Genomic DNA, 23,860 nt, shown 5'->3' with positions numbered 1-23,860 from the left:
ACGGCTAATTTGAAAATTTATTTAGGTTGTGCACCTTCCAGTATGAAGTTGTTTAAAGAGTTTTATCCATTTCCAAATTTTATATTTCCATATTTCTAAATGTTCAGTATAGACTATTCTCCATTGTTTAAGAAACAATCAGCGCATCCCGACCATTTGAGTCTTTGGTCCATTTTCAATATGTTAAACCATTTGCTGTTAAGACCTGGTTGTGGCACTTTAGACTGTAAAAGTTCTTGAATTTGCCCGTATTGAGTATACGTATGATGATAGAAAGTAGTCATACAGTTTGTAATTTCAAGTATAATAATTCAAAACTCACGATTGCCGGTAAAATTTGGAATTCAACTTGGTAATTTATTTATTTACAGGCATTCGGTATTATGGTCTATAGTGTAACGAGCATCGTTATATTTGTCAATCATCTCTGATATCTTTGTCATCTGGTTATTTTTGTCAATCATCTCTGATATCTTTGTCATCTGGTTATTTTTGTCAATCATCTCTGATATCTTTGTCATCTGGTTATTTTTGTCAATCATCTCTGATATCTTTGTCATCTGGTTATTTTTGTCAATCATCTCTGATATCTTTGTCATCTGGTTATTTTTGCGGCTTCTTTTTTTTATACCTTAAAGGTTCACATACTTTTCGAGTCTATATATATATATATATATATAAACAGTCGTAGAATTGAAAATGAAATCGGCTTTATGAGGACGATATATATACTTGGAAATGTATTTTATACTGCACTATCGCCTGGTTGTTTTAAAATCTATATAAATATACAGATTATTCGGATTCAAACGAACAATGAAAGAGACCGATATGAATATAGATTTGAAGATTCAATGAAAAGTTTTGTTGGAAGGGACGGGCATGCATGTAGATTTTACGCTCTAAATCGACAATTCGGCTTTTATACATGATGGATTGACCTAGAAACGTTATATTGGAGATGCTATGTGGGATATTGCGCTATGGGTACAAACACATGAAAACAAGGCATGTTTGTAAGTGTGTGTGTGAATAATACCTTACTTTCCAGGTGACAATCTTACCAATCCGTACATTCGTTCATTTCTATAAAGATATGTTTATGAACGGTTTTATGTATTTGTTATAACTATTCTCCGGAGCGTGGCTGTAATATTGCCCCTGGACTTTAAAACATCCATGATACTATCTATGTAGTTGCATTTCTTCGTGTGTACTGCACTTAAAGTATTAAATTCATATTAGATCAAATTATATGACTGTGTTGTAATGCAGTTTGAAGTTTCTTGAGTACAGCAGTTATTTTATTTATCATGTACCTTATTAAAGCGTCCAATATACAAACAGTCTTCGTCTGCATCTTTTTGAAAATCCGACTGAGTGTGTTGAACTTTTATAGAACAAAAAATCCGCAAAAGAAATAAACAAATCTACCTCGTTCAAATAAAACTAGATATAAACGATTGGTATTTACAGTTGCTAAGCTTAGCTAGACCAGATGATTAAATCCTGTTCGAAGCTTGATAAGCCTGTTTTATTAATGTATTTTATCATTCTTTGGCAGATCATTAAGACGGCTGGTTAAAACAATATCACTTTTTCACTTTTACAAGGTGTGCCAGTTTATTTGTTTAAACATCAAGTAAAAATTCATTCGAATATCCATTTGTAAGTTGGATTTTATACCTCTACATATACCGTAAAAACGTATATACCATACTCTGAAAATCTATTGCAGGATTAGAAATCTTATCTACAGAATACTTTATATACCAATCGTTTTGTCAATACGGGCTAAAGAGGTAGAGCACATTTTCCGTGTATGTGTTTCACTCACATGGTTAACATCTACAAGAATTTGAAGTTTGAAGAGTCTATATCATAAAATTTAAACAATTTTCAACAATTTTAAATATTTCCATAAAATCGAAATTTTATTCAGTACTAAATATTGCTGTTTGAGGCATTGTGATACAAAACAATAAATTTTATATGTTTTTGTTGCAATCCAAGGACGTCTCTTACCAAAATGAATCAATCTGTTTCCACCAGACAATTTATCCCTTCATAACAACAGAATTGGTTTCGGTAAAGGACGATCTTGTGCATTTTGTGGTTCACAATTTGCCAAGATCTGTCAAAATTGCGGTTTGGAGCTATCTTAAAGATGTTGTTGGGTCTGTTGAGAGATAATTTATTGTAACGTAGAACCTCACAGTATACACTTCATACTGTGAATTTAAGTAAAGATTGAAACACTTTTTGAAAATGTTCCTGGTGTGTTATAAGGGAAATTGGCCCGTGTTCCTTTTTTTTTTGTCATTGTTTTCTCTTTTCTTCTACTCGTTTGTTTACTTGAACTGGTCTAGCCATTGTTTTCGAACATAATCCTGTGCTATCTTCTATAAGCATATGTGTGTCATTTGAAAACAGTGTCTATACTTGTATACACTGCTATAATTCTAAGAAATATTACCACAATATGTTTTGTGTAAATTAAGTTCATGGTATAACATTTGAAACGGTTCTCAACACTAATTTTAAAATTGAGCACACGCTAGTATTGTGCAAGGTCGTCACATAAGTGGGGATCATCGCTTTCTCTTATAAGCAGTGGATGATATCACGGATTTTTATGAAATATTGCGTCCAACAATAGAGCATGTAAAACTGCATATGGATATCGAAAAATTATATACTAGTATGTAACTTTTATACTTTTCTTTATATAGTATACAAGTGTGGACACAGATCTGTGTGGATAGTATGTTTGGATGTTTGACTGTTTTCTGACAAAAAGATTTCTCTGTTTTTCCCCATAGTGTTCTATGTTGAACTGTTGTGCACTGCAGTGACAGCCAACCTGTACCAAACACTGAATATTTCAGTGTCTTTTATTTAATATTCAGTTTAAATGTTCGACTGTCATGGAGGAGACACTACTTTAAATCAGTGCCGACCGTTCATAGATTTTATTTAGCCAGACATTGCTTTTAATATCAAATCTACATATTGACCAACGTACTATGAGTGCTGAACGTGTATATAATATTAACATTCCTGTAAAAAAAATTTGTGCATGTGCAACGTTTCATAGGATTTCCTTTCAACAGTTTAGCTTTGAAATAACTTCTATGTGCATGTGAATACATTAACATTTTTTAAAATGATCCAATAAGGGAACACAGCTAATTGAGTGTGCTCGAATGCTGGAGAGATTTACGTAAAGAAGTGGAAGATTGGAAGGATTGCCAAATGATTCCGATAAAATAAGTTCCAAAATTTGATTTTTGATAGCAGCAAAAACTCAAAATAAGAAGAGGACTACATTAGGTGCATTTCTGCATGATGTGATTTTAGTATGCAAGATGGTGTCCGAGAACCTGCATGCATGTAATATTTGTATGGTTCTATTTATGTTCCTTTGAGGGGCCTCGGTGGCCGAGTGGTTTAAGTAGTTACTACTGTAATCACTAGCCAGTCAACACTGAGGTTGTGAGTTCGAACCCCGCTCGTGCGGGTGCACTCGACTCCAATCTTAATTGACTAGGATTGTCAGTTTTCCTATCGAAGGTCGGTGGTTTTCTCCGGGCACTCCGGCTTCCTCCACCAATAAAAACTGGCCGCCACGAAATAGCCCAAAAGCGGTGCTTAAAAGTGGCGTTAAAACACCAAAAATCAATCAATGTTCCTTTGAGGTGGTCATTTCTTACTTGGGTTTGTCCACATAAAACTGAAAATTTGTTCAGGATCTTCCCAGTATCATTAGTAAAAGATTTTGTTTAAATGTGGAAATTGTTTCTATGAATATACATTATGGTTTTAAGTAACACTAATATACCAGATCCGGCAGATTCCAATACAGATGCTCATAACTTCTACAAACTGATTTAATTCTTTTAGATATGAACAGGATTGACGGACAAAAGGATTAAAAAAATTAATTCATACTTACTAACACTGATTACCTGTATATATGTATAAGGGAGCTACCATTTGATTTTCTTTGGGGGGTGGCTAGGTTAAAATTTGAAAAAAAAAAGATAGGACAGGAGTTTTGAGTAAAAAAAAAAGGCAGGATAAGCAACTTTACAACAACAAAAAAAGGCAGGATGACAATTTATGTAAAATAAATGGAGAATGTGTCCCCATGGACATAGATGATGCCCTCGCTTGCATACAACATTATAAAGGGACATAACTCAAGAACGATAAAAGTGACGCTACACAAATTTGTACTTGATCTGAGTTTTAAGGGTAATACGTATTGTGTATAGGTTTCATAATGTTTGGTTGGGGGCAAACTTAAGTTACAGAACGGAAACTAAAAATTTTGCAATTTTTCGATTTATAAAAGGGCATAACTCGAGAATGATTAAAGTGACGCCACCAAAATTCAACTTGATCTGTGTTTTGTGGTAAAAAGCATTGTGTACCGGTATAAGTTGCATAACATTTGGTTGAGGCAAACTTAAGTTAGAGAACGGAAATTAAAAAGTTTGCAATTTTTCCATTTATTAAGGGACATAACTCTAGAACGGTTAGAGTGACACTACCAAAATTCAATCTTGATCTGTATTTTGTGGTAATAAGCATTGTGTATAAGTTTCATAACATTTGGTTGAGGCAAACTTAAGTTAGAGAACGAAAACTAAAAATTTTGTAATTTTTCCATTTATAAAGGGGCATATCTTGAGAAAGATTAAAGTGACGCCACCAAAATTCAACTTGATCTGTGTTTTGTGGTATATTAAACATCCTGTAGATAAAGTGGTATAAATGTATAGAATGCACTAACCTGTCGCAAGAAATGATTTAAAGATTGTATAGGCTCACCGAATTATGTTTTGCTGTTGAAATAATTCCATTGTCAATGTCTTATAATTCCTATATTTTACGGTGACCCTTGAAATATCCCGTATTACATAATCTGTATTGAGGTTATCCCAAAGTTGATGGAGAGATAATCAAGAAAAAGAATAACATTTGGGACGTCGCTGAATTACAAAATGTGCTGGGACTGGGAGAATTCCTCATTCAGAAGTACATACAAAATGCTTTTTAGTATATATGAAAGAAATAAAATTGAGAATGGAAATTGGGAATGTGTCAAAGAGACAACAACCCGACCAACGAGCAGAGTTCATTCCTGTAAGAGGACGTTCCAAATGCGAGTGCAACCTGTACAGCCTTAACGATATCTCTTTCATGCGTTTATCGGAAGAAACAAAATATTCGACATAGATCTTAGGTGAGATACAAGAGATTACAAGAGAGTACTTTAAAGTATATGCTTATCACGAAATTCGCTGTATGTATTTCACTAGTATTCATTACAATATCGTGTCATTTGAATTTATGAAAACGAAATTAATTCAGTTGCAAAGTTGAATGATGATAATAGCATAATTTTAAAACAATTTAATGTTACATAATTGACAAAAAGATTGCAAGCAAGTAAATATATTAAAAAACATGTTTAACCCCGCCGCATTTTTGCGCCTGTCCCAAGTCAGGAGCCTCTGGCCTTTGCTAGTCTTGTATGTTGTTTTTTTTAATTCTAGTTCATTTATATGTTTTGGAGTTTAGTGTGACGTCCATTTTCATTGAACTAGTACACATTTTTGTTTAGGGACCAGCTGAAGCCCGCCTCCAGGTGCGGGATTTTCTCGCTGTGTTGAAGACCCATTGGTGGCCTTCGGCTTTTCTGCTCTTTGGTCGGGTTGTCTCTTTGACACATTCCCCATTTCCATTCTCAATTTTACTTTAGTTAAGAAATACATTGCTTCTCAAAATCGCAAAAATTGAAAAATTTAATATCGCAAAACTTTCGTAAAATAATGCCAAAAGACAAAATAATGTAATGGATATTTGTAGAATGTGACTTCAGATAATGCATTTTATTTTTCTTCTGCACATCAAGACGTTTGCATGAAGTTGTATTCATGATATAAATTATATAGATTAAAATTGTGAGCGAATCAAATAGGCTAAATATGTACTTTTTATGAGGTACGAGTTAGCGCTTGACGTAATGCACATGAAAACATGTGCATATTAGTATTATTACTGTATACTTAGAATTGGTCATTTGAGTTATCACCTTCGTTACAAAGTTCGTAGCGTAGGAAATAGGAAGTTATTATAAGGCAAATGGTGGACCTGATCGAATGGTTAAATCAAAAGATATGTGTTGACCTGGGTTCCTGTGATTATACCCTTATGTGTTGTCTTATTTGTTATACATTTCAGAATGAAATGACTATTATTATCCTAGCTGCACTGAAATTGTTCTGACCATAACTTTATTCGCTTTGTTATTTGATACTTTAAACATGGAAAAGTTGTCATAGTTCAATTTTGTCATAGAAAAATTGCCTCCAGTTCTGCTTTCTAATGTTCATTTACGAAATCTTGTTTCCAAATTTTGATAAAATGAATTTCTTGTTTTAATTTTTATAATAACGGCAGTTGCTGTTCTTGGTAGCACGCTCTCCGGAAGTTAATTTGCGGCAATATTGCGCGTTTGAAGTTTCTCCTTCTGTCAAAATGATTTCTCAATTCTATGGTTCAAAATTTAAAGTTGACATTATAATTGTTTGAAGATTCCAATACTTTGCATACTAATAAAAACAGAATTAAAATTCCGTGGTATGGTGATCACAGAAAATTATTTGCTTCGGTGAATGAATGTTCCTGCAGTTCAGATTGTCTGCTTTCTCTGACAGAACGTCTTCAGAGATATAAAAATTTAAGAATGTGTCGAAAACAATGAACATGTCAATATACCGTATAAAATCTTGTAGAAACTGACAAGCTAGAGACGTTCTGATGGCTGAAACTGTCAAATGCCGTATAATTGCATGTAATTGAATGATAGCGACTGAAATTCCCCGATGGGTATAGGAGATATTTTATTAATCAAGATACAACTTTGTGAACATTTTATTTACTCATCAAGATTCACGGGTAAACAGTTAAACCTGACATATAACTGTTATAAGGGTATATAGATGCCGTTATCAGGATAATCTATACAATGCTTCAGGTATACCATGAATTGTTTCAGACATTACGTTATTGTTTATCTTGTTTATTTTATTGTATACACTCTCATTGCTTAAATTGAGAGTTAATTGTGCGGTACCGTTTGTCAGAGAATTTACCCGGTTTCCGACTATCAGTGTGTTGACTAGTTAAACAAATACAGCAGACCATAACGAAAGGATAATCAAAACAATAAGTCGAAGAAAACACAATACCATGACCAATAGACGAACAAACAAGAAAACTTCGAAAAGAGAAAAGACTGAGCAATATACAACCGCAACTATCAACCGTGTGTGACTTCAAGTTCTCCGGATGGTAAGCTTGTCGAGCTTCACTCGAGTCAGCACCCATAGTAACTCTCCTTGTTATTTATATATATGCTAACACATCTGTGTTCTTAGTTATAGCTAGAGGAGGGGTAAGGCGGATATGCAATGCTATAGCTGGTGTTGTGTTGCCATAAAAGGTAGAGAAAATAGTATATAGGTTTCAGCATACGCATAATTATTTCATCATCTGGAGCTGGACTGAAACCTGTACTGTTTAATTGCACTTCTCTTGCAACACCGGTCCGGCAATGCGCAAACGTATAAATATATGTTCATTCGAAGTTATCCCCGTAAAATTTGTAACAAGGTTTTTATATGTCATATATATTCTATAAATAAAATGTCTGTATAAACTTATTTTATGATATAACGATTTAAATTATAAAAATAGAAGGAATAAAAGGGAAAAGTTTTTGGATTAAAGGCACGGTCGGTCTTCTCAATTTATTACGGTGGATATGTCCGAATGTATCACAGGATTTCAAAAGTGTATATCAATTGGTTTTTTGGGATACTATTTTTCTGGTTAGGGAGCTACCATTTGATTTTTATGGGGGGCTAGGATGAAATTTGAAAAAAATAGGCAGGACAGGAGTTTTGAGTAAAAAAAAAGGCAGGATGAGACACTTGCAAAGTCAGGATGACAATTTAGGTAAAAAAAAGTCAGGATAAACTTTAAAAAAAAAGGCAGGACCGAACAGAGTGAAAAATAAAAAGGCAGGACAGAGATTACAACTAAAAATAAAATGCAGGACAAAATTTTTCATCCTAGCCCCCCCATAAAAGTCAAATGGTAGCTCCCTTATACATTTGCACTTCATACATGTATACGGATTTCTGACGTTCTCAATTTATTGAATATGTGTAGCCGCGTATAGGAGTGTTTTTTTTTTCGTGGGGTGGGGATAAATGGCTACTGGAACTTGAATTTCATTTTATATTTATATTCAACTAAGTATAATGTATGTTATGTATTTTTTTTAACTATCTCTATCCAGACCATTTCCTACTTGGGCATTTCAGTAGTAAATAAATATATGGTCAAATAAACAAAAACTGTTTGTGTTCCTTCTAAACAACGTACGTTAAGTGTTACTAATGTACAAATCAGAAACCCGATTTAAATAGTAACAATTTTGACAATGCTTGATAAATTACAGGGTATGGACGGGTCGTTACGATCGAAAAATACTTAATCATACGAATGGTCTCATTTCTGTCGCGGCCGTACAACACGTCGTTCGGTAACCCCGCTAGAACTATTTACGAATTCCAATGCAGGCACCGAATCACGATGGAGAAATAAGTAAAACCGGTATAAGAAGCTATCTGTTTCACTAAAGATAAAGGATTTCCCCTGATCAAAGTAAATTATTATCCGTCCAATTATAATACATTCACAAGAATCGCGTTAATATTTAATAAGACAAGCCTTTGTTTTGGTAAACTTACAGTATTAGGCGATAAAGGGTATAGGCCCAGATAAGCGGATGGCAGTTGTGATTGAAGATGACCATCAGAAGTGTGCCGAAGTGCTTGTCTCTAGTTAACCAGGGTATGTCTCAGTCATCAAGGAATTATACGGGATTTCTAACGGGATCAAAAATAAATACCGATAAATGGACTTTCCATTTCCACTTTTAAATTAAATCTGTTGTGATTTTCGCGCGAACAGCTTTGTTTCATTTGAATGTAAAATATTAAAAGCATTTTAAAATACTTGAAGAATAACTTTCACTACAGTTATTCAGGAATAATTATATAAGGTAAAATATAGTAATTGATTTTTGTTTGTTTGACGTCCAGTGGCAAGTATTTTATGCATATTCAGCATGGAAACAACTAAATACATAATAAACCAATTAAAGAAGGTCAACCCAGATGAAAATGGAGAATTTACTTGAAAACGGATGGTACATTTTGGCTAAATTAAACCAATTCTTGGACAAATAATAATATCTAAAAGTCTTAGACCAATTATACTAATTTTTTTCTTATCATCCTTTTATGTTGTTCTTAATATATGCAACTGTGTTTTACTACGGAAGTACTATATATTCAGGAGACGTTTGCTTGGAGGTTTACTGTAAATGAAACATCTCATTTTATTCCTAAAATGGGCTGCTATTGCGATTGTTTCTTGTGGATAGTTATCGTTCTATTATTTATGAATTATTTTTAAAAAATACTCTCAGCTACTTGGCATTTTTATAGAATAAAAACATGTTATATAAACCTTTCATCTTAGAACAAAATACTCAGCATGCATTTAAACCCAGCACTTAAGATCGTTTGTTTTACCATTAGTCGGTCATTAGTTAAATTTGATTAAAACAAAATAATACTTTGAGAGCTTGTGACAATATTTGTTCAGTCGCTATTTCTGATTCCTATCAAAACAATGTTTGTGTCAACAATTTCTTTTGTCCATATGGCTAAAATAATAGACGAAAGTGCAAGAATTTCAATTAAAAATTAATCCAATAATTAAATTCATTAATTAATGCAAGTATAGCGATCAAAGTCGGAATAATTACAGTTTGGTGACACAGGTGTCAAAGCCCAAGGGTGACAGTGGCATTTTCTCACCTAAAATAGTGTTTTAGAGACACAACCGTGTCAGGTCAAAGTAAAGCTGTCCAGGTAGCATGGATTACCTGGGGCACACTAATGAGAGGATTAAAGAACAAACGCTTGGGCTGCTAATAACTTAAAACAATTTATTTAATCCCTTAAACACATACAGAGTATGCTGAACTAATTTTGTACTTGTAAACACAAGTTTTATAATGCGAGATTAAATTCTCTGGTTTGTTTTACTTTCCCCAAAATTTCTATGTTATGAATGAGGTTTTCAGGATTGGAAATTAACAATAAAGTTTTCATATTTCAAGAAGAATAAAATACATATATGTGAAAGATTAATTTTATGGGTTTGATACCAGTAATTCGTTTGAAAATTCTTCCATGTTAGATTAAGAATTGGATATAGATGGTAAAACCATTCTGAAAATCATAAATATATGCCTAAGAGATTTTCAGTTCTGTCGAAATGCAAACTTTTAGTTGTCTTTGTGTATAAATGTACTGCTGTCAATAATCAATATCAAGCAATTTCTCAGCACTTGATATCATCTTTTGCAATGACTTCTTACTTATGTTGTATATTAAAAAGAGTTGTATTTGAGTTAAAATTGTACTATTAGTTGCTTATAACGGTAAAATGGTTATATCCTAATTATCAAATATAGAAATACACTTTATGCTCAATCATTGCCTGCACTCTCAGTGCTTGATGGTAACCCCTTGGAATTCAAATTAAAGTGATAATTAAAAAACAATTATTTATTTTTTTGAGAAACTGTTGTTGGTAAAACGTTTCAATAGTTATGGTAAACTTTTTTTGGTCTCTCACATTTTCACGATCGAAGAGATAATATGAATTTAAAAGGTAATTTAAAATAAATTACATTTGATCTTTTATCCAGATAAACATCACCACAATTTTACTAGAAGTCCATATTTTATGTCAACATTGCTAACAGCGAATAAACAGCCTCGCAGTTTTAGCTAAATATCATCGATCCAGTATATTGGGTTTAATTTGTTCTCATTTGCTTGCGCACAAATAGTCGCAAATTGCTACAAATTAAATAGTTTCATAACTTAATACGCTTTTTGTTGTAGAGTCATTAAATATCATATTCATTGGAACTCATATAGGCCAAATTAACGGCTAGATTGCGCACTATCAATTGTTCAGTGGTTAAAGCTATTCATAGTCTCTCTACACGTATATTGTTCGGACCGTGAAAATCTATAGTAGTTGCTATACACAACATAATGGTATATTGAAAAGAATTTGTTACTATTATCTCTGAATACAAAATATATTGTTAGAAATTTGAAAGAGACTTTTCTTATCCTGTTACATATTATATTGCCTAAGAGAACAGTCTCCATTTAAAATAAAGTTTATTGATAGGGGCATGAGAGTTTATATTGAGTTTTATTTCTGAACTAGCAAGTAGTTTGTTTTTGAGGGATGTTACCACTAAAATCTTTTTAATTATAGGAAATACTGTTTGTTTGTTTTAGGATACAAAAGATAAAATGTGATAGATATGCTTTTATAAAAACTAATGTTAAAATGAAGAATGAGGAAAATTTAATGATTTGAACTCTTGGTAAGTTTTATAATTAGATGTTTACTTTTCCTGTCGTGATTGAAATCGATATTAGCTCAATCAGAAACTGACATTCGCCTAAGAGTATGTTTTTTTACGTCTTGGCACCAGGTGTGAAATCTGACATTGGTGTACATGTCTCGATATAAATCGCAACGCTGCAAGAAAAACTGTCACCGTGTGCATGTAAACTGATACTCTTTAACATATGAGTTTATTTTTTTTTAAATTTGGTACAATTTATTACGCCAATAGAGTGAAGCTTGCATAAGAGCAACCATGTTTACATCAGAAAAAATGTCCAAGAATATCAGTATAAAATAATCACTTTCATGCATATAGTAAAGCGATATCACCCATGCGGTTTCTTATTACCTTAAAGATGCTGAAAATTAAATTAAAAATGTTTAAAACTTTAGTTTATTTTGTTGATCCAAGATGGCGACGATAAATTTGCTGGCTTAACCTTTTACGTAGTATTTCACGGACGACTGCTTTGCTTTGTATCTATTTGGAAAAATACTTAACTATGTTTGTACATGTCATTACAGAAGCGTTTAAATTTCTTCTTTCTGTCTAGAATATTTGATAAATATTAGCCGTTTTGTATTTGGTCTTGAACATACAAAAGTACTCTTCTATTTAGATACTTTTGTTGAAGACAAGACTTTAGATGTTCAATACATTTGTTAAAATTTTATCATTCTTTAAAAATCTACACGAAGAATACACTTAAATATATGTAATGTAAAAAATGTTCACTATCTAAGGGAGGTGTATAAATTTTATGATGTTTTCATTTAGTACTCTCATATCTAAATTGGGCAAATTTATAAAAAAAAGGGGATCAGTAATTGATAAACTAGAATATTAGTAATAGACATTTTCGGTAAAAAATATATACTTAATTTATAATAAGTTTGGTATATATATCTTTAATCTCATACAGCCAATGCATTACATCGGTACAGAAAAAATAAACTTTATAACAAATTTTACATTTTGCGTTAATGAAACCTACCAGGTATGAAGCAAGTTCGAAATGATTAAAATTTATCCTCATTTATTGGCGACAAATGTCAATAATATATATGAGTATTATTTTCTGAGAGTATTTTTGATTCTGGGCAATAATTTTGAGAGGAAATGTAGACAACTCGGACCCGTGTCATTTACTATTTGGGTGTAATTTTTTTTTTTATCAAAACAATCAAGCAATCGTTTGAACAGAAAAACTTAATTAGATTTCAATCTGAGATTTGTTACCTTGTATATATGACAACCACTGGAAGGAAGAAAAATTGTGTAAAATAAAGACAAAATTGCCATTAGTTGTGAAAGATAATTTAATTCTTTCCTACTACCAATTAAACTGTACCTCACACCTATATGAAAATAGACATATACTCTGCGACCTGGAATTCAATTAATTTCCACCCTGTTTGTTTCCTGTCACTCAATAATTTGATAATTGAAGGAACTTTTTATCTTAATTTTCCGGGGGGTTCCTACCGAGATGTACCCGTTAATTAGACTAAATCAATTAATCGCATCCGCTTTCTACTATTGTCATATATAATTCCATTTTCACTTTCCGTTTATATGACAAAACGAGGATGCCAAACGAATATGACTGAAAAAAAAGATGATTGGACTTGGCATATATGAAGATGTCGTCAATTATTAAAATTTGAAATTATAAATTAAAAAAGAATTTGAGTTGTATTTATCTGGACGATTATATATTCATCCTTAACATACACGATACAGAATGTTCCTTCTAATTACACGATTTGAAAATATTATGACGCAATAACATAGTTTTCCCTTACCATATCAATTATTCTAAAGTCTCTTAAAAACACAAACAGAAGAAAAACTTATTTGATATAAATACAACGTTCTTCCTCATATATTTCTCAGAATTTGAGGAAAAGAAATAAAGAAAAAAGACGAAGAATTTTTGATTGATGTAATTAATCTAAATGATATTAAATAGTCTTTATAACAATTTCATAAGTATTAAATTTATTTCATGATGTGGTATGAGTGCCAATGAGACAACTCTCCATCCAAGAAATGCCTGTCACTGGAAAAAAAGCCATGTCTAATCATATAAATACATGTTATAAATTAAAAAAACTTAAAAAAAAAAAAGGATTTTAAATGAATAAATAAATGAAATGCTGCTATGGGGGAAAATAATAGTGTTTTAGAAATTATGAAATATCGTTTTAACAGAATTAAAGTATAAGGCATACAAGAATGATACGTATAACATCACCAAAAATAATTGTAAACTGATCTGTTGTGTGTTATTATTTATTTTACCTCTTTTCTAACAAATCAAATAAATTAAGTGGTGTTTAATGCTTATTCCGAAATAAACTTTACGATTGTTTAAATGTTGTTATATTTAGATTGTTTTTAATTTAATAAATACCAAGATTGTCACGAAAAACAATAAAATCTTGTATTTGACACTACCTATAATACAAAATTAAGGTCCAATTCTTCAGGTGTGGAATGTATAATACAGTTTATACTTATTGCCGATTCTTTGATCTCAATTTTAACATATGAAATGGAAAAGTTTCTCAGCTGACTCACTTTTAGTTGACCGAAGTAATTAACGAACATTGTGTATAGATCCCCCATTTCTTTATATCTCGTTGACAACGCACGATGCCTAGGATTTAAGAACAATATGAAGGATAAAACCCTTAATCCTTTGCTTTCTCTATTTGGCGATGGGGGTAAATTTCATAAACTATTGATAAAACTATTCTACAACACGTGCTAATGTTTGTTTCAACTCATTCTTACTTACCATATATCGCTGAATTATTTATATAGAAAATACAAAGTAGAAGTAAAGTCAAAATATAATATTTGATAAATATTTCAGGATTATAATATTAAAGTTTCATATTCTTATGTTTCACCCCAAAAATGCGGAAACTGTAATTATAAACATCTCAGATCAAAGTTCTTACGCATTTCAACAAGTAGATCATGCCAGTTATATCCCAATCTAAGGTAAAAAGCTCGTGTAAATGTTTATATTTTAAAATGTGGGTCAATTCCTTAATTTATAATTGTATCATTGTCCTCATGGCCAAGGTCAGAGTAGAACTAGACGTTTTTGATTCCTCTTTTGACCAAATTACAATGGCCATTCAATGTTCTATTGTTTGCCTTTCTCCATACTATAGATATAAAATACAATACAAAAATGTAATTGAAACCTTTTATAACATGTATACAAATGTATATCAAAAGAAATAAATACTTTATCCCTTTTACTCTTATATAAAGAGTTACTTTTGTATACATCGAATGATATTTATATTTGCGGGCAATTAAACACGCTGTTTATAAAAGAAGTAAACAAATTTACCGTTTACGTCTTTAAATGAATGGAACAATTCCACAGAAAGAGAAATCTGTTACTAAATATTTTAAAAAGGCAGGTAAGATATTTTTTGCATGTAGAAATAAGAAAAATTGCAACATTGAGTGATAATACTACAATTTTTCAGTTAAGGTCAGTTGGCCGTAATTTGAATAGATCTTTAGGAAAAGATATGTTGTTGACAAAGGTAAAAAGTTAAATTTATGACGCGTATAGCAGCATTTCTAATTGTGATGGTTGTTACATTATAAATTATACATTATACAATGTTGTATGAATGGTTGTTACAGATGTAAGAACATGTGAAAACATTTACTTTTACAAATGATAAAAATCATCTCACATTTAGTCTGTCATGCTTGTAGGTGTTTTTTTTTTTTTGTTTTTTTTTTTTTGTAAGATACTACACATAAGACTTGTTAATGATTTTCTCGGACTACTATAAAAGGTCAACATTTTAGTTAAATCGCTTCTGTCTTTTTGATCATTTGTTAGATTTTCTGTTGGCTGATAAGTTAGACACTATAGAAACAGATTTACTTTACAGACTTTATTTAGGCCTCTGAAGTTCAAGGCACATATTGAAAACCTCCTTTCTTTCTAAAAAGATATAACAATGATAATGATAAAACAATAATGAGAATAATTATAAATTAAAATTTTATGATATTTTTTTTTCCGTTTGTACATTAGAATGAGTGTACGAAATCGTAAACAGTGGATAAGGATAACAGTAACCTGATTTGATTTTGCAAAAATTGAAAAAAAATTCTCAAATTTACACCTCTGTCTTAATTTTCTGCTGAATATAGCCTCTTTATCACTGAAAATTTGAATAAATAAAAAAATACGGCTTTTTTTTAGTTAGTTGAAAATGTTCCGAGTGTTATTTAGTGATTTTTTATATCCCGTATAAAATATTTATTGTCTCCTCCACTACCCGTCCGCAAAAGCTTCCAACACGCTCCTGGGTAAGAATAAAAAAAGATGATGCTTATTATCCATTAAAAGAGTTTACAAGGAGCATAGTTCAATAAGAATTCGAATCAGGTGTTTCTAGGATCTACTTTATCCATAATGTATCGTGTTTTATATCCAGAAGCTGAAAAAAATGAATAACGTTCATACCAACTGCTAAAACAAATTTTTGAAAAAAAGATGAGCTCTAAGTTCTTGCTTGCAAAAAAATACCCGACTGTTTTGCCCACTCAATTGGGAGAGATTATTTAAGTCTTAACACACACCCCCCTTTCCAAAAAAAAAAAAAAAACATAATTACTAGTAAAAGACTCTTTTCAAAATTTGCCTTACCATTGTGAAAAATAAATATGATAGCCATTGGACAGAGATTGGACTGTGACGGGTCCCCTTTTAAAAGTGATTAAAAACAATAAAATTATTCTTTATTTTTCTATTAATGAGCAACTTAAATTTGATATTTATTTAAATATTTTGAAATGTAATGAAATATAAAAATAACAACACCTGTAAAAAAATATCTAACGGATAATTTTTCATCTGCATGTCAATATTAGACCATGCCCACTTTTCACGACATGAGCGATTCTCAACATGATTGAATTCACTCAATTGTTTGGATACGACAATAAACTTTACCTGCGAAGTCCCGCCCACTTTTTAATATTACCGTGAATAACTCGCCAAAACTAAGAAAGAACTAATTTGATTGGACGGGGCAGTGTCTATTTTTCACTGACGAATCGATATCCCTTGTTTAGTAAACCGTATTAGCCAAAAGAATAAGAAGAAGTCGAAATTATAAGACCTGTTTTATAGTTTGGTAGTGAAAGCCGTATTGAGATTTATCATTTATTGGACTTGAACTTATTCAAAAGCTATTGACTATCTTCAGTTATTATAATCAGTGTATTGGACTTGTATAAAGCACGTGGAACACTGTTCAAATTTTATAGTATGGATAGTGACTTATCTAAACAGGGACCAACTACAACTTTACCACCAGCATCACAAGGAATGCATGTGCCAGTAACTGGAGGAATGAATATGCATCAACATCCATCTCAACAGCAAGTACATTCGCCTCCATCTCCTGACATGAATGGACAACACAACAATAACAACAATGGTCTTGGTAACAAGAAAGCTGACGATCGTGTGAAAAGGCCCATGAACGCTTTTATGGTGTGGTCTCGTGGTCAGCGAAGAAAAATGGCCCAGGAAAATCCTAAAATGCATAATTCTGAAATTAGTAAGAGACTTGGTGCTGAATGGAAGTTGTTATCCGAATCCGAAAAGCGTCCGTTTATAGACGAGGCTAAACGTCTTCGGGCAATTCACATGAAGGACCATCCGGACTACAAGTACAGACCTCGCAGGAAAACAAAGACCCTCATGAAGAAAGACAAGTATGCTTTACCCGGTATGCCCGGCAGTGGAGGACAGCTGCAGTCTGATCCAAACAGAATGTATCCCGGAATGAATGGATATATGCCGAATGGATATCCGATGAATATGATGCACGATCCAAATGCCTATCACATGGCAAATCAAATGGGACTAGCTCAGTATGGCAATTATTCTATTCCAGCTCAACAAATGTCTGCAAATCAGATGACATCCGCATCATATATGAATGGGACCTCAAACTACACAATGTCCGTAGGAATGAATCCGTATTCAATGTCTCCATCGCAGGTTCCTCCGTCCGTCAAAAGGGAACCAAATCAACCACAAGTTCCAGGACAACCCCGTCAAGCAGGAGATTTACGGGAAATGATTAGTATGTATTTACCGGGAGATGCCAACGATCCAAATAGTGCCGCTGCTCACCATAGACTTATGCAACAACATTATCAGCAGACGGCGTCATCGGAAGCTGCAGGGGTAAATAACACAGTGCCACTGACACATATGTAATACTTTCTGTTTTTTAATTTGTTTTACAAATTTGTGCTGCGAGAGAAAACATTATATTTCCCATTATATATATATTGTTTATCATTTTTACATTGTTGAATGAATGATTGTCGAAATCCATGACATTTGTAAGACTGTCGCATGTTTGAAAAGCATACAAATCGAATGAGACGAACGCGTGCGTGTGTGAATGTTTATTTTGAGTTATATGATGCGAATTTTGCAAAAAAATGTGCTGAAATTAATGAAAATAAATCTATATAATTTTATTACAATCATTGCAGAAGTGAAAAACTTATTTATACACGAACTGTTGAAACGAGATAATTTTGTAGAAAATATTTAGCATAATAAGTCGAATTCGAAATTCGGCAAACAAATTTAGGGAAATTTTCCACACATATATATATTTGCTCACGGTAAATTCAATTTTCTTGAAGTAGGTTTGTAAGTATGGTTAGATTTTGTTTTGTTTATGTATTAAATCGTGGTAATGTTCCGTATATTTTTTTATGTTTAAAATTGAATTTTTGAAATATATTTCAACTTTATGTGGCTCAAGGTTTATATGGTAAAATGATTTTGTTTGAACTAAACCAAACTACTTAGTTTTTTTGTTAAACTTTTATTTCATTCTGTATATTTTTGAGTAGAACGCGGAATTGGAACTAAGTTTATACACGTATTTTATATATACATATAATTCAAATGTTCGGTCCGTATATATAGTCTCTGCTAATTCTATTTGTTTACTATTTAAATTTATTTGCATTTTTTTGTATATAAAGATAATGTTTATTTTGAATTGAAAATGCAAAACAAGCAGAATTAAATGATCTTAAAACTAAAATATGTCTTACTTTAATTTATTATTGTCATTCCGGTCTTGAAAAAGGTATGCTATTTTTTTTTAGTTTTAAAACTCAAGTGTTGCAATGTATTTGGTAAAAAGCAGCCCACGCTTAACGGTCCCGATTTCTTGAACGTTAGAGAAATACAAACGGACAGGTTGGAATGTTCACAGTTGTTTTATTAGATTTGAATGGCATGTTTAATCGTTTTTAACGCAACTTCTCAATTCTTAAGGGTCCTGTGTTTTAGGTCTGAGTGTTTTTTCAAATTTGTCTTTTCAATACAATGACAAATTATAACCTGATTTGGAATGTTGACTTTATCTTGTATGACAGGGATACATTATAAAACAAAAACGTGCCGTGAAATGCCACTTCAAGCAGTTGTATCATTATAAAAATTATTTTCACGTTGAAAATTGTAAATTTTAATTCTTGAATATATTTTGAATGTTCTTCTTTATTCTACATTAATATTTTTTTTTTATTTCAAATCAATTTGAAATTAAGCTTTACAACTGCGTGCGTTGCCATTTACACAGGCTTTGACTCATTGGGCTGTAATTACAATCAGAATACATCACAATGAAATTTCATGCGGAATTTTAATCATTTTAATCCAGGAATTTGATTTTCTCATAAAATTTCATTGTAATTTCACCTCTCAAAAATATCCTAACATATTTTTTCACCCAATACATTCACACCTTTACACAAAACCATTTAGATCTCTTAATTTTTATGTTTCCTATTTGTAATAAATATCCACACTTTACCGCAAATTTCGTTGAAATCGACATGAAAGAATTTCAAATTAAGATGCATCATTAATGATCAGAATTACTGAAACATGAAAACAATAAAATGCGTATGGGATTCTAGAATACTAAATCATACTTGGACTTTCTCAGGATCATTTCATGATCTAATTAGACGGTGACTATTTCGCATATTGTATATGACCCCTCCAGTAAATTGTTTTAGCTAATTTTCTTGCAATCTATCATGTTTGCCCAATAAATTACAGTCACCACTAAGCAGCATTATCGCTTGGGCGACAAAATCATTTGCCGACCATTTCTAATGTGTAATCCTGGGATCAAACAGTTTCAGTTAAACAAGATTTATGATATCACTATCATCTTTAATGAGATTACGATATTAGTATTGTCTTCCCAGTTTTATCACTCAATGGTAACATTTCGGTTAAGATTTCATTCAGGATTCCCCTTAAATAAAATATTAAGAACGTAGACGGACAACAGTAATATCAAGAATACTTAAAAATAAAACAACAAATACGATTTAATTAGTAAAAACTTTAAACCCGGGACCAGAACAACATGCCATCTTTTTCTGTTTAAGGTTTTTGTTAAGTTTTAATACACAATTAAATATATTTTGTTTGTCCGTAATAAACGTTTATTAGAACATGAAATCGACAATATCTAATACACCTCACTAGGTCTTTTGAAGTTTTCGTTTGAAATGTATATTTAGTCATTAAAATCGTCCAATTCAGTAATACTTGCTAAAATAATATGGACGAAAAACCTATAAAATTTTCAGCTCAAGAAAGCGCCTGGCATGTTATTATTTTACCAAGGTGAACTTAATCACAAAATTCACACCAGGTGGAAAGACAGAACTAGTCATGCGTTCATACTACCTAATGTCGTTTCGGTAGGGCCAAGTAATTTTTAGATTGTCCTGGGTTTAAAATTACTTGATCTACCAGTTTTTCTCATATGCTGTATTTGTGTTTGCTCGACCGATTTAATAGGTTTGGTTGCAATGTTTAAATTAAACGTAAAACAACAGGACTTGAATAATGGCCGTCTACCCGTATCGACCATATAATTTACGCTTTAACGCTTCTCACGATAATTAAAGGTTCCTAGCCCATTATTTCAGTCTGTTTTTGGTTATGAAAACGAAATAATTCTTTGTTATAAGCACCATAGGTTTGAACATTTTTCATTTTAATTTTACACATCGTCTGAAGTCGATATAGAAAAACAAAAAATGACAACTCAACGAAGAATTGAGTGTAGTTACCACAATATCGTCCTTACTCCCTGATTTTAAGAATGCCTACCATTTAAGGAACAAGAACAGCTGACCCTTCTGGAGCACCCTAGTTGACCCCCTGTAATCTGACCCTTCTGGAGCACCCAAGTTGACCCCCTGTAATGAATAGATTTCGTGTTGCTTGGTCATTAGTTATGTGATGTCTTGCGGTCAAAATTTATCATTATGTTGGTTTTTTTTTTTGGGGGTGGGGGGGGGTAGAGGAGGCTCTGGCGTTATCTGTTAATCCTAAGCTAGTGCTACTTGGAAGGTCAAAATGTAATGAAATAGAAGATCCTTCAAGATAAAAGTTAGTGAAAGAAATATTCAGTTACAATATTTCACTGGAAAAAATATTACAGTATTTGTTCCTAACGGAATAAAGGGCACAGGATATTAGTTCCAAAAGGAACAGATATTATGGCATTGTTTACAACAAAATTTCCAAGGGAACTTCTTTTAGGCGGAACAAATATACGTTGCCAAAAAGTTCTTGTTAAGATTATAAAATATAATGGGTCTTGGTGGTTTTGTCGGCTTCATTTTATTGTCTATGAAAGGCGGTTTTCCTTGGAGTACAATACAAAATCGTTAAGAAAAAATGGAATACGGTTTTTCTTATCCAAACAAATATGGTACCACTCATCAATTGACAGGTTTGAGTATTCTCCAAAACTATAGTTTATGCAAGGGGAGATGGTTTTCCGAGTATTAAATGTTGAGTTCTTCTGTCTTCGTAAACTTCTGATTTGTTTTACGCATGTTTATAACCAAGAGAAGACCGCATATATTTTTGAAATAACATACACCAAAGGCTCAATAATGTTTATCTTTCCCGACTTTATCGCTGGTACAGATTGAACTTGATTCAGTATTGAGAATACTAGTAAATTCTTATAATTACTGCTGGAAACATTATTATAGACTAACAATTTACTTTGCTAGAGTTGGGTAATATTTGCAAAGAAACAATCAACGACTTAACATTTAAAACATGAAGAAAGTAGCCTAATACAGTTAAAACATTACAAACATGACACAAATATACGTAAAATTCCAAACATCTTTCAAACTTATAGAAAAAAATGAAGAGAGAACATACCCCCAACAAAAAAACAGAAAAAAAATCTCGCCTAGAATTAATGTATGGAAGTGTTCATATGCATATGCATTGAGATGGGCACAATTGTCATGATTTCAATATCTCGCCTAGAATTAATGTATGGAAGTGTTCGTATGCATATGCATTGAGATGGGCACACTTGTCATGATTTCAATATCTAGCGATATGTAATGTAATATATGCTGACCTAGTAAAAAGGATCACATGAGCAGAGTTGAATAGTCTTGCTCTTTCAACTTAGTTCGAAAAAGTCAAGATAAACATATTGTCGTCAATACTCCTCATAGAAAGTTCAACCTGGAAGGATGGAAACATGTACATCGGTATTCTCATTACTAAATAAATGGGTTCCGGTGACAGTAATTGTTTTTTATTTGTTACGTCTGTTTCAGGTGCTTTGAAACTTGTTAGTTATATCAACTGAATACTGCTTAATGTACACACATGATAAATGCAAAGGTTCAACTGTTTTTTTGCGTATGTCCATCTTTTTCAATCTTTCCTATATAGTTGACATGAAACTTTACTTCAAAATATTCACCAGGTTATCATATTAGTAAATGGCTACTGACGGTCATGAGGCCTTAATGCAAAATAGATGGGACCTCATATCCAACGATATAGCATGCCTTTTAACAGAAGGTTGTTGCTTTGACCTTATTTCACAGTTTAGTGATCTAGGCTGAAATTATGCACATAATACATCTTTATATACAGAGGATGCTATGCCCTTAATTTATGATTAAGTGAAGTTAAGTCATGGTTAGGGGTTACAGTTATGGATTATAGTGGGTGCTAGGCTGTATTGACGTGAGATATTGGCATGAAACTAAATTGTATAGAATACATGACGCACACACATGTGCATGCATATACATATATATATTTTTTTTATATAAAACGTCAAGATATTAGTAAACGATCTTTCTTAAAAGGGCATTGATTCGTTATGAGAAACGATACTGTACACAATAGATAAATTATATATACGCCTAAAAACAACACCAATATTAAAAAAGGATACAATCAATATAAGTATCAGTAAACATATGCACGTACATATATATATATATATATATATATATTATATTTCTTAAATGATCGGATACTTTCTTTGAGGTCTGACGTTTGTAGAAACATACCTAGATATTTAAGGAGATTTTATATTTAAGATGTAATACTAAGGTTAATCTTCACAGATTAGCAAAAAGAAAACCAACGCATATATACGGGGTAGATGTTACAAGAATGAGCGCTTTACATGAAATTTTCCATCTTAATTGAATTTTCTTCCTATGTTTAAGAAATTTTGTGATTGATTGTTGATATAAGAGGCATATTCCGGACACTAACATGTTAATGAGATATAAAAAATACTTTTACTTTGTACTAGACCAACACGCTGGAAGAAGTTTAAATGTGCATATGGACCTAAGCAGACACAACATTCTGCCCCCGAGTCAGCCAATCTTTGCTCATTCTCCTATAAATTCCACGAGCGTGGCGGAGAAGCATCAAATACCATTTTTAAAGTCTAAAGTTTGACCCGGCAGGGAATCGAACCCACGACTTCTAGCGCTCAAGGCGACCACGCTTACCGGGATACCGATGCGGTGTCAAATAAATGTCTCTCTAAATTTTGCTGTTGATGTCAGAACTGCAGTGTTATTCTCTGTTGAATCCCACACAGGTACTATATTGATTCAATGCGATACTGTGTCAATTGTTGACCATCGTTGTAGATTTATTGGGTAATTTATGTGTCTGTGTTAAGTGAATTTGTATTGTTAGGTTGCCGTCTCTGTGAAGGTTTACTCAATATGTATACTCCATGTGCTCTGTCTCTGTGAAGGTTTACTCAATATGTATACTCCATGTGCTCTGTCTCTGTGAAGGTTTACTCAATATGTATACTCCATGTGCTCTGTCTCTGTGAA

The 23,860-nt window shown here is 32.2% G+C and overlaps 1 protein-coding gene and 1 long non-coding RNA gene across 9 annotated transcripts in view; both read left to right on the top strand.

Annotated features, from left to right (window-relative positions):
• The window catches only part of LOC127737986 (uncharacterized), a 113,433-nt gene that overhangs the window by 74,175 nt on the left and 15,398 nt on the right, over nucleotides 1-23,860 (top strand). For 5 of the 8 annotated variants that reach the window (XR_007999901.1, XR_007999902.1, XR_007999899.1 and 2 more), the window contains one exon: nucleotides 11,478-11,566. The exons of 2 other annotated variants lie outside the window; for them this stretch is intronic. This is a non-coding gene — a long non-coding RNA (uncharacterized LOC127737986). Of the gene's footprint in view, nucleotides 1-11,346; nucleotides 11,567-23,860 lie in introns of those variants that run through there. One more of the 8 variants, XR_007999898.1, reaches the window with a different exon arrangement.
• On the top strand, nucleotides 15,493-18,729 carry LOC127737981 (transcription factor Sox-2-like). The gene has a single exon (XM_052248951.1). It carries the CDS (start codon nucleotides 16,917-16,919, stop codon nucleotides 17,877-17,879), a length of 963 nt encoding a protein of 320 aa, XP_052104911.1. The 5' UTR covers nucleotides 15,493-16,916; the 3' UTR covers nucleotides 17,880-18,729.

Source organism: Mytilus californianus, unplaced genomic scaffold (genome assembly GCF_021869535.1).
Source record: "Mytilus californianus isolate M0D057914Y unplaced genomic scaffold, xbMytCali1.0.p SCAF_4, whole genome shotgun sequence".
Classification (NCBI taxonomy): domain Eukaryota; kingdom Metazoa; phylum Mollusca; class Bivalvia; order Mytilida; family Mytilidae; genus Mytilus; species Mytilus californianus.
This window is presented reverse-complemented; position numbering and strand designations above follow the sequence as displayed.